The sequence below is a fragment of the Balaenoptera borealis genome (assembly GCF_965194805.1).
Source record: "Balaenoptera borealis genome assembly, chromosome: 2".
Classification (NCBI taxonomy): domain Eukaryota; kingdom Metazoa; phylum Chordata; class Mammalia; order Artiodactyla; family Balaenopteridae; genus Balaenoptera; species Balaenoptera borealis.
In genome coordinates this window covers 177,524,080-177,537,053 of record NC_138867.1, presented here as the reverse complement: position 1 = coordinate 177,537,053, position 12,974 = coordinate 177,524,080, and the positions used below count along the sequence as shown (strand labels likewise).

General features: G+C 52.2%; 1 protein-coding gene across 11 annotated transcripts in view; it reads left to right on the top strand.

The window, feature by feature from the left end:
- SMARCA4 (SWI/SNF related BAF chromatin remodeling complex subunit ATPase 4) overlaps nucleotides 1-5,374 on the top strand; it is an 87,421-nt gene extending 82,047 nt beyond the window's left edge. For 8 of the 11 annotated variants that reach the window (XM_082380172.1, XM_082380167.1, XM_082380171.1 and 5 more), the window contains 5 exons: nucleotides 1,059-1,167; nucleotides 1,454-1,555; nucleotides 2,231-2,363; nucleotides 2,562-2,704; nucleotides 4,856-5,374. In XM_082380172.1, the coding sequence (XP_082236298.1) occupies nucleotides 1,059-1,167; nucleotides 1,454-1,555; nucleotides 2,231-2,363; nucleotides 2,562-2,704; nucleotides 4,856-4,888 (520 nt within the window). In that variant the 3' untranslated portion in view covers nucleotides 4,889-5,374. The remainder of the gene's footprint in view (nucleotides 1-1,058; nucleotides 1,168-1,453; nucleotides 1,556-2,230; nucleotides 2,364-2,561; nucleotides 2,705-4,855) is intronic. The other 3 variants (XM_082380168.1, XM_082380174.1, XM_082380165.1) reach the window with 1 other exon arrangement.
- Nucleotides 5,375-12,974: the final 7,600 nt, after the last annotated feature.

Genomic DNA, 12,974 nt, shown 5'->3' with positions numbered 1-12,974 from the left:
CAGAGAACAGTTCTCGGGCCAAGTGGGCCTTTGATTCCTCAAGGACACGATTCCCCCAGAGGTTTGTGAAAGGGTTTTGCTTTGAAATTTCCCTCTGTATGATGGCGCTAGAGTCCCGCTTCCTGAGCTCCCTGAAGGGCCACGCACACCCCGAGGCCAGGCCACCTGTGTGGATGCCACGGGTGAGCACGGAGCACGTGGCCCTGGCACCACGTGCAAGCCTGTTAGTGGGCTGCAGCGTTAATTTAGCGGGTCTAAAACTGGCGTTGCCAGGAGACAGCATCGCCACGCTGGAGGCTGAAGGGAGGCTGCGGGTGGAGGTCTCTGTTCGCCCCCTCCTCGTGCAGGCACTGGGAGGATGTTGCCTCGGAGCTCCTGGCCCCAGCGTGGCCGGGCGCAGGCGTGGCACAGCCTGGCGGCCCAGTGCTCGGGTTCCTCATCTCATGGCCGCTCACGGCACGTCTTTCCTCTGCTCCCTTGTGCAAAGCAAGCGCTTTCTCATTGGAAAAGACTAGAAAACAGCTTTTGTCATCCATTAGCATCTTGCCGGGGGACATCTTCCCTTGGGTTTTGGCCAGATTCTCTGAAGTTCACCGCTCGTAAGTGCCGCCTGTGAGAGGTGCACAGTATGCTTGGGAAACTGGCCTCCGAAGGTGCTGGCACTTGATGCTCCCAACATGAGCGAACTGATTTTTGCGTCGTAAATAAATAATCAGGGTGGTTCTCCCTCTTTCAAGTGCCAAGGCTTTTGCTGCATGTGGCACGTGATGCTGTTTCCTCCAGGGCTGGGGTGGGGGGGCGGTGGGAGGAAGTTGGGTGAGTTCAGAGCCTCGATTCATATGCATCAGGGGCCTCTCTGCATGGCTGCCCCTCCGGAATGTTCCAGAACTCACAAGACAGCACAGGTACAGGAAATGATTCCCGAGTCAGCTTTGCATTTCTCACCGGCTCTGTCCTCAAGCAATGGGGGCGTGGCCTGGTGGGGGGCGCCGGGCAGGGGGCGGGGGCTCCCCAGCAGGCAGGGCCTGTGCGTGACGCCGCCGTGTCCCTCCCTACAGTAGTAGTGGACGTCAGCTCAGCGAGGTGTTCATCCAGCTGCCGTCCCGCAAGGAGCTGCCCGAGTACTACGAGCTCATCCGCAAGCCTGTGGACTTCAAGAAGATAAAGGTAACCCCGTGTCGAGTGTGCGGGGAGGGCGGGGGTTCTCCCCGCAGGGACATGCCACGTCGGCGTTTGGGGGATTCCGAGCCTGGGCCTCGGGCCCCCCCCAGGGAGGGAGCCAAGCGGTGGCCGCTGGGGTCCTGAGGATGTGACGGGCGGCCCCCCAACCCCGGCACCCACAGCTGGGCCTCCGAGTCTGCACAGAGCCTGGGGGTTCAGCCGTGACCTCGTCAGGCAGAGGGACGCCGGGCGCGAGGGGGCCCAGAGGTAAGGCCGCTTCTCCCGCCCGCAGGAGCGCATCCGCAGCCACAAGTACCGCAGCCTCAACGATCTAGAGAAGGACGTGATGCTGCTGTGCCAGAACGCGCAGACCTTCAACCTGGAGGGCTCCCTGGTGAGCAGCCCCCAGCCCCGGGGACACGCCCCTCAGCCCCCGCCCGTGGATTGACTGGTTTTAGAAAAGATTCCCTCCAACTTGGACTATTCTACTCATTACAGAAGCAATGTGTGTATATTACTGAAAAAATAGCAGAAAATAAAAACAAACTAAAAAGAGGAAATAGACTCGGTGCCATCCATCCATGGTGACCCTGGGTACAGTCTGCGTACATCTCGGAATCTGTTTTGAATTCACTCGGGGACTCTCTTGAAAGGAATCCTGTGCTGTGTCCCATCCTGGGATGAAATTCGTGTACACACACAGCCTTAGCCTAGCAGTTTCCCTAAGTGTCGGGATGGGTGCCTCTCAGAAAGGAGATCTGCTAGTCATATATTTGGGGGAAATGCTGGCTTCAACGAGGGGCACGCGTTTCTAATGTTACGGCAGACCCTCTCGAGCCTTTAAAAACGCGCTCAGTGCAATTCTTCAAAGGGAGGGGGGAACGTGTGGTTATTTCTGAAAGAACACGCCTGACCTTTTGTCTGGGACCAACCACTTCATCAACCCAGTGCTCCCTTGGGCACCGGCTGGGAAAGGATCACTGAGCTGTCCCTCTGCCAGGACTGGGGCCCAGCGGGCGGGGAGCTCCCCAGCAGGCCCCCCACCTGAGCCCCGTGTGTTTCCACCCAGATCTACGAAGACTCCATCGTCCTACAGTCGGTCTTCACCAGCGTGCGGCAGAAAATCGAGAAGGAGGAAGACAGTGAAGGGGAGGAGAGTGAGGAGGAAGAGGAGGGCGAGGAGGAAGGCTCGGAGTCGGAGTGTGAGTGCGGGCGGGCGGGGGGCCGGGGGGGGCGCGCTGGGGCGGGGCTGCAGCCCATCCTCGGGGTGGAGGGAGGCGGGGATGGGGTCACACCCACCTGAGAGGACCCGAAGCCCGCACGGCTCCCGGACGCCCCTGGCTCCGAGGTGCCATGCTCTCCCGAGCTCACATCTTCTTTCCTCCTGGTCCCCACCCCAGCCCGCTCGGTCAAAGTGAAGATCAAGCTTGGCCGGAAGGAGAAGGCCCAGGACCGGCTCAAGGGCGGCCGGCGGCGGCCGAGCCGCGGGTCCAGGGCCAAGCCGGTGGTGAGCGACGACGACAGTGAGGAGGAGCAGGAGGAGGTAAAGCCCCCAGAGCCCTGGGGCAGGCGGGTCACTGGACGTCCGCCCCGTGCCAGGTGCTGGACCCTGTTCCGAGGCCCCGTGGGAGGGGGGATGCTCCAACACCCCCGCTCCCCAGATGGGGAAACTGAGGCTCAGCGTTATATGGCGTGGAACTCAAGTCCAAGTCCACGTGACCCTAGAAGCAGTGCTCTTGGAGCTGGTGGGCATCTGGGCTTCAGGCAGGGCATCCCAGCCTGTTCCTGCTGCAGCAGTCTGCAGAGCTGCCTACCCAGGACACCAGGGCTGCCGAGCTCGGGCCGGCAGTGTTGGGGCGGGAGGCGGTGAGATCGGAGATGCCGCCAGCGGGTCCCCATGCCCACAGCACAGGGCCCTCCAGCCGCCAGGGCTGCCATGGTGTCCTCACTGCATGGGGCACACGCCATGCACCCCAGGTCTCTGCTTGTGGCTCTGTTCCGGCCTGTCTAGAAGGATTTCTAAACAATGGTAGTGGGTTAAGAAAAAGCAAGCAAAAAACAAAGGTCCCATAATCCACAGTCATAAAAACATTGTGGAGCAGACCCCGTGAACGGGGCTGTGAGCGGTGCCTCGGTGATGGGCCCCTGGCACAGGCCGCAGTCCCCTGCACACCAGGGAAGAGCTACAGGAGCACCGAGCCTGGGCAGTTTCATGGGCTTGGGGGCAGGGGCAGACCCATTTGCTGGGTTTAAATAAGCTTTGCCCTCTGGCTCTAGCCCGGATGCCAGGCCCTTCCCTGCTGTAGGGCCTGGGCATTTCACTTCACTTCTGAGCCTGTCTCCACTTCTACGAAGCAAGGAGGTCAAATGGATTACACGGGGCCTGGCTCCCAGAACGGCCTGACAAGCACTGTTTTGTTGTTGTTAGTCTTCTATTTTTCTTTTTTAAAATATTTTTTTATTTATTTGGTTGCACCAGGTCTTAGTTGCAGCACGCAGCCTCCTTAGTTGTGGCATGCGAACTCTTAGTTGCAGCATGCGTGTGGGATCTAGTTCCCCGACCAGGGATGGAACCCGGGCCCTCTGCATTGGGAATGAGGAGTCCTAACCACTGGACCACCAGGAAAGTCCCTCGTTAGTTTTCTTGTATAGCTATTTGCAGTAGCAGCAAAACCAGGTGCCTCGGGACTTCCCTGGTGGCGCAGTGGTTAAGAATCCGCCTGCCAGTGCAGGGGACACGGGTTCGAGCCGTGGTCCGGGAAGATCCCACATGCCTCAGAACAACTAAGCCCGCGAGCCACAACTACTGAGCCTGCGCTCTAGAGCCCGCGAGCCACAACTACTGAAGCCCGCACGCCTAGCGCCTGTGCTCTGCCACAAGAGAAGCCACCGCGATGAGAAGCCCCTGCTCACCGCAACTAGAGAAAGCCCGCGCACAGCAATGAAGACCCAACACAGCCAAAAATTAATTAATTAATTAATTAGGGAAAAAAAAAAAACCCAGGTGCCTCAGAATAAATCTGACCATAGACATCCATGGTCTTATGGGGACGTTAATGACATTGTGAACACAGGGAGTGGTGGCCCTTGTTTCTGGAGAGGAGGGTCTGGGCGGTAAAGCTCCCCATCTGCCCATCTGGATCCAGCAGGGCTTCTGTGACCCTTGCCAAGCTGTTTAAAATGTTTATACAGAAGAGCAGAGATTTTACATGGTCAGGAATTGCCAAGGTGGTTTTAAAGCCACAGGTCAGGGGAATTCCCTGTCGGTCCAGTGGTGAAGACTTGGCGCTGTAACTGCTGTGGGCCCAGGTTCCATCCCTGGTCAGAGAACTAAGATCCCGCAAGCTGTGTGGCATGGCCACAAAAATTAAAATAAAGCTGCAAGTCCGGGGTACAGGGACAGGCAGACAGCAGTGGGACAGAGCAGGGAGGGCCCAGCAAGCCTCCCACGTCCCGAGGAAGAGTCGATGTGGACGCAGGGTGGCATCGGGGTGTGGCCGTGGCAGCAGGCGATGAGGGCAAAGGCCAGTCCGCACCCAGCCTCACGGAGCCAGTGCTGCCCGCTCCCTGCAGGGCAAAGCTGTTCTGCTGCCTGCCTTGGTGGTTGAGTGCATCTAAAGCCGAGGTCGGCGCCAGTCGGGGTGCTCCTGAGGACGGGGCTGGCTCACACTTTCTCCTCCTGTCCCCCCTCCAGGACCGCTCAGGAAGTGGCAGCGAGGAAGACTGAGTCCCGACATTCCAGAGTCTCAACCCCGAGCCGCTCGATCCAGATCCGAGATGGTGTAGCCCTTAGCAGTAACGGGTAGCAGCAGATGTAGTTTCAGACTTGGGATAAAACTGTATAAACGAAAATCTTCCATATTTATACAGCAGAGAAGATGTAGGACTGTTTGTGTCTGGCCCTGTCCTGGCATCAGTAGCGTTTGTAACAGCATTAACTGTTTAAAATGAGAAAAAAAAAAAAAAAAAAAAAGAATTACGAATTGGGGAACACGCGACACCTGTTTTTCTTTTCCTTCCCTGGCAGTACTGTTTCGGCCGCAGTTTGGAATCACTGTAGTTTAAGCTGTGGATGCATGTGTGTAGCCGTCCACTCCTCGTACTGTATTTTATTGGACAGGTCAGACTCGCCAGGGCCAGGGGTCCGCAGGCCCGGCGGGGGTATGTCAGTGTCACTGGATGTCAACAGTAATAAATTAAACCTACAACAAAAGTCTTGCCTTCTGGTGGACTCATTCCCGGCTCCTGGGGTGGTGGTGAATGTCCGCTGCCACCCCAAGCGCTGTGAGGCCCTGGGGCCCCGTGTGGGGCCTCACCGTATCCGGGGCCCTGTCCTCCCATCACCGGATCCCAGGGGTCCCATTTCACACGGGAGGACACTGAAGCCCAAGCAAAGGCAAACACCTTGCCCAGGCCTCACACCATCTGACTGCAAGCCTGGGCTCTCTGGCTCCCTTACCACTGCCATTCTCCATCGTGCGTTCAAGCCCGCCCTGTCATGCAGGGAGCAAACAGCTCAGTCCCTTCCCCTCTGCAGCTAAGGTGGGGTCGGGGAGACAGTCACATAAACAGGCAGGTGCAGGACTTCCCTCGTGGCGCAGTGGTTAAGAATCCACCTGCCAGAGGGAGGGGATATGGGGATATATGTATACGTATAGCTGATGCACGTTGTTATACAGCAGAAACTAACATAACAATGTAAAGCAATTATGCTCCAATAAAGATGTTAAAAAAAAAAAAAGAATCCACCTGCCAATGCCAGGGACACGGGTTCGAGCCCTGGTCCAGGAAGATCCTACATGCCGCAGAGCAGCTAAGCCCATGCGCCACAGCTACTGAGCCTGTGCTCTAGAGCCTGCGAGCCACAACTACTGAGCCCGTGTGCTGCAACTACTGAAGCCCGCGCGCCTAGAGCTCGTGCTCCGCAACAAGAGAAGCCACTACAATGAGAAGCCCATGCACCACAACGAAGAGTAGCCCCCGCTCGCCGCAACTAGAGAAAGCCCACGTGCAGCAACAAAGACCTAAAGCAGCCATAAATAAATAAATATATTTGTTTTGGAAAAAAACCAAAAAACGGCAGTTGCCACACAGCAGTCAGAGTCGTGACACAGGAATCCCAGGGCATTGTGGGATCCCAGGTGATCAGGGAGAACTCCCAAGTCCAGAACTTACTTTGGGTTCTATTCTGTAGTTTTTGTCTCTTCATTAAGAGCTTGTATTTGCGAGTCATTGTCATCATATTTGCCTTTAATTCTTCAAACACTGTTCGCTTTAATTCTTTGAACATATTTTTATTGACTGCTGTGAAGTCCAGCATCTGGACCCCTGGAGAGAACGTTTCTAGTGACTGCTTTTTTCCTCAGGGTGGGTCACACTTTCCTGTTTCTTTGCATGTCTTGCTTTTTTTTTTTTTCAAAAATGGACTTTTTTTTTTGGCCTTCCTGCCTGGCCTGTGGGACCACAGCTCCCCAACCAGGGATCGAACCCACGCCCTCGGCAGTAAAAGCACAGAGTCCTAACCACTGGACCGCCAGGGAATTCCCTCAAAAATGGACATTTTTAAATAATAGATTTTAGCAGCTCTGAATTCCAACCCCCCCCCAACAGGACGTTGTCCTGGCGGCATTTTTGTTTTGTTTGTTTTAGTTATTTCTGAGCTGACTCTGTAGGGTCTCTCTCCCCCACTGTGTGCAGCTGTTTATGTCTCTGCTCAATTTTTGAAAGTTATTGTTTTTCATTATCTTTAAGCTGACTCCCTCTCGGAGTCACCCCTGGGTCAGCCTAGCTTCAGGGTCAGCCAGTGATGGCACAGAGGTTGTGCTCAAACCCCTGAGTCAGTCAGGCCCTGTGCCAGGGGCCCGTGCTCAGGCAGTTTGCAAGCCAGACCTGCCTTTGCTTCCTGCCGTCCCTCTTGCGTCTTCTCAACATGTGCACATGGCCTCCTGCTGAGCAGCTTGCTTGGATTTGTGGGTTGACGGGGCTCCCTCCGGCTCTCGTGCAGCCTGGTGTGTGCACACGGCTTTCCAGACCCTCAGGATACAGGGGGCCAAGTGCTTCATGCTCCGGACCTCCCGATTGAATGCTGACTAGTTTACCCATCTGCAACCAGCATCTCAACCTCAGCTAGTTAGGAGACCTTGGCCTTCCCCATTCATTCCACCCTGAGATCCCTGCTGTTTCCAATTTGCCCAGTGGCCTGAGGTGTTACTTGGCTCCTAGTCAAGTCAGCCCCCTCCAGCAGTGATATTCATGGTTTGTCCAGTCCAATAGGAGCTGGGAGGCCAAAAAAAACCATTACCTCCCACTGCTCTTACCTTGCCATTCAGTAATTATTTTTGAGTAAATTCTTCTTAATTTGTCTAATGCCTTTGATTAATCTCCAGAATCCTGAAATGGTTGTTTTTGACAACTCTGTCTAGTTTTAAGGTTGCTTTTATGGAGTGGATTTGCCAAGATACTCATGTCATTTTGAAAGTCCACATTTTTGTGTGTGAATGGCTTTGACTTCATTTTAAGAAATTTGAATTTATTTTAATGTTTACAGAAAAGCAGCTCACCTTGATTTCACGGTATTTAGACTGAGGCCAATTTAAAAATGTGTCCCTTGAGGGGGCAAAAAGTATATGTGAAGTTTGAGTAGGAGAAAAGTGTTTGTCTGATATAGTTTGTTGGTGAATAGATGGCAGCAAAATCCAAAATAATGCTTATTTGCCATGAGTTCATACCTCTGTCATGTCAAAGTCTGGAGTTGGTGCCTCACAGTGTTGGAGAACAGCTCCTTCTCTGTCTTGTTGCTTTAGTACTTGCCACCCCTATGTCCAGCATCACCTCATGGCCCAATATGGCTGCTGGTGCTCCATCTATCCATTCCACATTCCAGCCATCAACAAGGAGGCAAGGGGAAGGAGAAAGGCCCACCATCCCTTAGAGACCCTCTCTGGAAACTGAAACTTCACTCTCTCTTATGTGCTCGTTGGCTACAACATAGTCAAATGGCCACACCTAGCTGCACAGGAAGCTGAGAAATGCAGCCTGTCTTCTGGTGTCTATGTGCCCAGCTAAAGCTGTGGGCACACCACTTGCTCACTGCGTACTTTGAGGTGGTTAGCCCCAGTTTTCAGGTGAGAAAACTGAGGCACAGGGAAGGGAAACATTTGCCCAAGCCTGCACAGCCAGTCCTAGAACCAGTGGTTGTCAAGCCCCACTTGCCTTCCTCCCACATTGGGTGGTCGTGGGTTTGAATCCTGGCCCTGCCACGTCCAGGCTATGTGACTTTGGGCAGTTCTCTGCACCTCTCTGAGCCCACTAGGAGATGATAAACCAAAAGATGCTCACGGAGGTTTCTTATTTCTTTCTTTGGGCATTTCTGTATTTTCTACGGTGACAATGAAAAGAGAAATAATTGAAGAAAAAAAATGAAGGGCATCAACAAGAGGAGCTAGTTGGGCTGAACACCCAACACATGCAAAGCCAAGTGTGATGGTGACCCAGGAACACGTGGGCTGTGCTGGGGGTGAGAGGTCATCCCCCTGGCCTGGCTCTCCCACGTTGACCTTGGCCTGAGGTCCTGGAACCAACCTGGCCCTCATGTGGACACTGGCCAGGAACCAGGGACCTCTACCAGCCTGAACTCCTGTCGCTCCTGGTGACAGCTGCTAACTGCCTTCCCACCACCCCCCACCGGCCTTTGCTCTCAGCACCCATCTATCTGGACAGTCCTTTCCCCTCTATCTCTGCCTGGCTGGCCAGTGCCTTCCTCCCCCATTTATCCCAACAACCCTGAGGGGTGTGGACTTCACTCCCATTTCACAGATGACACAAGTGCACTTCAGAGAGGTTGAGACACTTGCCCAAGGCCACACAGATTTGGGCCCAGGTTTGTGGGGGCACAGGAGTGAGTCCTCGGGGGCTGGGACCTGCTCTGAATCTGGAGGAAAGGCCCTGGATCTGGGAGGGTGAAATGGCCCCTGGAAAGGGTGCTGCATTGAGTAATGTAGCCAGGTCTGTGTCCTCAGGGAGTCAGGGAAGGCCCCAGCAAGACTTGGGTGAGCAGGTCCCTTTGGCTGGAATGCCAGATGGTCAGGGCATGATGGGAGCCCCTGGGGTGCCCTGACACAGCTAGGACTGGGAGGGGGGCAGTCAGGAAGAGTATAGAGCATCACATGTGACAGATGGCCACAACAATATCTCCCACCCCATATGCACTTCTAGAACCTTGCAACTCCCCCACCAAGACATGGAATCTAATTCTCCTTCCCTTGACTTTGGCTTGGGACTCTTGGTAAGCAGTAGAGTGCAGTAGAAGTGACAATGTGACCGCTAAGAGTGGGTCATACAAAGCACCACAGTTTGTTGGAACACTCCCTCTTAAAGCCGTCAGCTCTCATGGAACAGCCCAAATGCCTAGAAGCCACCATGTTGTGAGGAAGCCCAAAGAAGCCCATGCCAAGAGACCACCAAGAACACAGGAGGAGAAAGAGACGGCTGGCCAAAGCCCACCTGTGTGCACCTGCGCAGATGAGCCCTTCCCACCTTCCCTACACAAAGAAACCATTAGAGAGAACAAACTGATTGTTGTTTTAAGCCACTAAGCTGCGGGGTGATTTCTTATACAGTGATAGCAACTGGAACATCCTAATACAATTTTTCAAATGACATGGGTCTAATTAAGCTAACATGGAAAGATCTTTAGAGCAATGTTAAGGCTAGGAAAGCAAGCTACACAATGAAATGTCCAGCAAGATGCCTTTTTTAAAATTAATTAATTAATTTATTATTTTTGGCTGCGTTGGGTCTTCGTTGCTGCGCGTGGGCTTTCTCTAGTTGTGGCGAGCGGGGGCTACTCTTCGTTGCGGTGAGCAGGCTTCTCATTGCGGTGGCTTCTCTCGTTGCTGAGCACGGGCTCTAGGCGCACGGGCTCAGTAGTTGTGGCTCATGGGCTCTAGAGAGCAGGCTCAGTAGTTGTGGCTCACAGGCTTAGTTGCTCCAGGGCATGTGGGATCTTCCCGGACCAGGGCTTGAACCTGTGTCCCCTGCATTGGCAGGCGGATTCTTAACCACTGCGCCACCAGGGAAGTCGCAAGATACCTTTTTTTTAGCACACACAGGGTCTCAGATATTTGCTTTGGACCATGTCACTGCCACATAAACATTTAGAGAAAGTTCTGTCAGGATATACCCCCAAACGCACTATATCCTGAACAGCTGTTACCCCTGGAAGCAGGGAACAAGAGGATGGAGTTGGGAGCTTCTCCAAGCTAGTGAGATTGTGGACACATGTCCATTTTAAGACCCATTTCTTGATTCCTCACCAATGTTTAATTCAACAGAATAGTTGGTTTCTAGTTTATGTCATGGTCTCAGAGATTTCTGGTTCAATGAGGACATTTGTATCTTCCAGAGCATTAACACTGACAAGGTGCCCAAAGCCCAACTCATCGTGTTCCTCCCACACCTGATTCTGCTTCTGTGTCCCCACCTCTTAGGTGGCTCCAGTGGCCCCAAAAAATCTAACTCGGCTCTCATCCCTTTCCCTCAGCCTCCTACATCCAGCCCGTCCCCCAGATCAACCATTCTCCTTTCTAACCACCCACCTCTTCTCCATCCTTGGCCCCTACCTGGTCCACCACCACTGCCATCACTGGTCTGGACCAGTGTGGTCCGCTCCTCCCTGGTTCCCCAGCTCCCACCCTCACTCCCCACCAGTCTTTTCTTCCACACGGCCAGAGACTTCTAAACTCTTCCAAATCCTTGAGCACACATGGGGCCCTGATCATCTGAGCCTGGCAACTCTCCAGCCAGGCTTCCTAAACCTCAGCCACACTGAAATTTCACACCACACACTTACAAGTGTTTGCACATGCACGTCCCTCATCCCATAATGCCTCACTTGGCAAATCTCCTTCCCCTGAGCCTCGTCTCAAATGTCATTTTCCTGCTCCTTCTCACCTTTCGTTGACAATCTGTAGGAGGAAGCATGTAGGCACCCCCTGAAAGAAGCCCTCATTGTCATTTTGATTTGCATTTCTCTAATAATTAGTGATGTTGAACGTCTTTTCAGGCCCTTATTGGCCATTGTTATATCTTCTTTGGAAAGGTGTATTTAAGTCCTTTGCTTGTTTTTTAATTGCGCTGTTCGTTTTGCTGTTGTCGAGTTGTAGGGGTTCTTTATATATTCTGAATATTAATCTCACCAGATATAGGATGTGCAAATATTTCCTCCCATTCCATGGGTTGCCTTTTCACTTTGTTGATAGTGTCCTTTGATGCACTTTAGTTTTTAATTTTGATGAAGTCCACCTTATTTGTTTTTTCCTTTATTCTGTATGCTTTTGTTGTCACAGCCAAAAACTCACTGCCAAATTCAATGTCATGAAGTTTTTTGTTTGTTTGTTTGTTTGTTTTAATTTTTTATTTATTTATGGCTGTGTTGGGTCTTCATTTCTGTGCGAGGGCTTTCTCCAGTTGTGGCAAGTGGAGTGCCACCCTTCATCGCGGTGCGCTGGCCTCTCACTATCGCGGCCTCTCGTTGCGGAGCACAGGCTCCAGACGCGCAGGCTCAGTAATTGTGGCTCACGGGCTAGTTGCTCCGCGGCATGTGGGATCTTCCCAGACCAGGGCTCGAACCCGTGTTCCCTGCATTAGCAGGCAGATTCTCAACCACTGCGCCACCAGGGAAGCCCCAATGTCATGAAGTTTTACCCCAGTGTTTTCTTCCAGAAGTTTTATAATTTTAGCTCTTACTTTTAACTCTTTGATCCAGTTTGAGTTAATTTTTGTATATGGTGAAAGTTAGTATGCAAAATAATAAGTATCATTATTTTGCATGTGGATATACAGTTTTCCCAACACCGTTTGTTGAAAAGACTGTCCTTTCTCCATTCAACGGTCTTGGCGCCCTTGTCAAAAATCATTTGGCCATATATGTGAGGGTTTATTTCCAGGCTCTCTATCCTACTCCATTTGTCTGTATGTCTGTCTTTATGTAAATACCACACTGTTTTGTTTGCTGTAGCTTTGTTGTAAGTTTTCCAATCAGGAAGTGTGAGACTTCCAACTTTGTTCTTTTTAAGGTCATTTTGGTTATTCAGGGTATCTTGAGATCCATATGAATTTTAGGGTAGATTTTTCCATTTATGCAAAAAACATCATTGGGAATCTGATAGGGATTGCATCAAATCTGTACATCACTCTGGGTACAATTGACATCTTAACAATGTTAAGTCTTCCAATCCATGAACTTGGGATGTCTTTCCATTTGTGTGTGTCTAATTTCTTTCAACAATATTTTTTAGTTTTCAGTGTACACATCTTTCACCTTCTTGGTTAAATTAATTCCGAAATATTTTATTCTTTTTGATGCTATTGGAAAGGGAATTGTTTTCTTAATTTCCTTTTTGGATTGTTCCTTGCTAGTGTATGAAATGTAGCTTTTTTGTGTGTTGATGTTATATTCTGCAACTTTGCTGAATTCGTTTATTAGTTCTAGCAGGTGTGTGTGTGTGTGTGTGTGTGTGTGTGTGTGTAGACTCTTTAGGGTTTTCAACATATAAAACTTCTACTTCAGGCTTCCCTGGTGGTGCAGTGGTTAAGAATCCGCCTGCCAATGCAGGGGACACGGGTTTGAGCCCTGGTCCGGGAAGACCCCACATGCCGCAGAGCAACTAAGCCTGTGCGCCACAACTACTGAGCCTGCGCTCTAGAGCCTGTGAGCCACAACTACTGAGCCCACGTGCCACAACTACTGAAGCCTGCGCACCTAGAGCCCGTGCTCCGCAACAAGAGAAGCCACTACGATGAGAAGCCCGCGC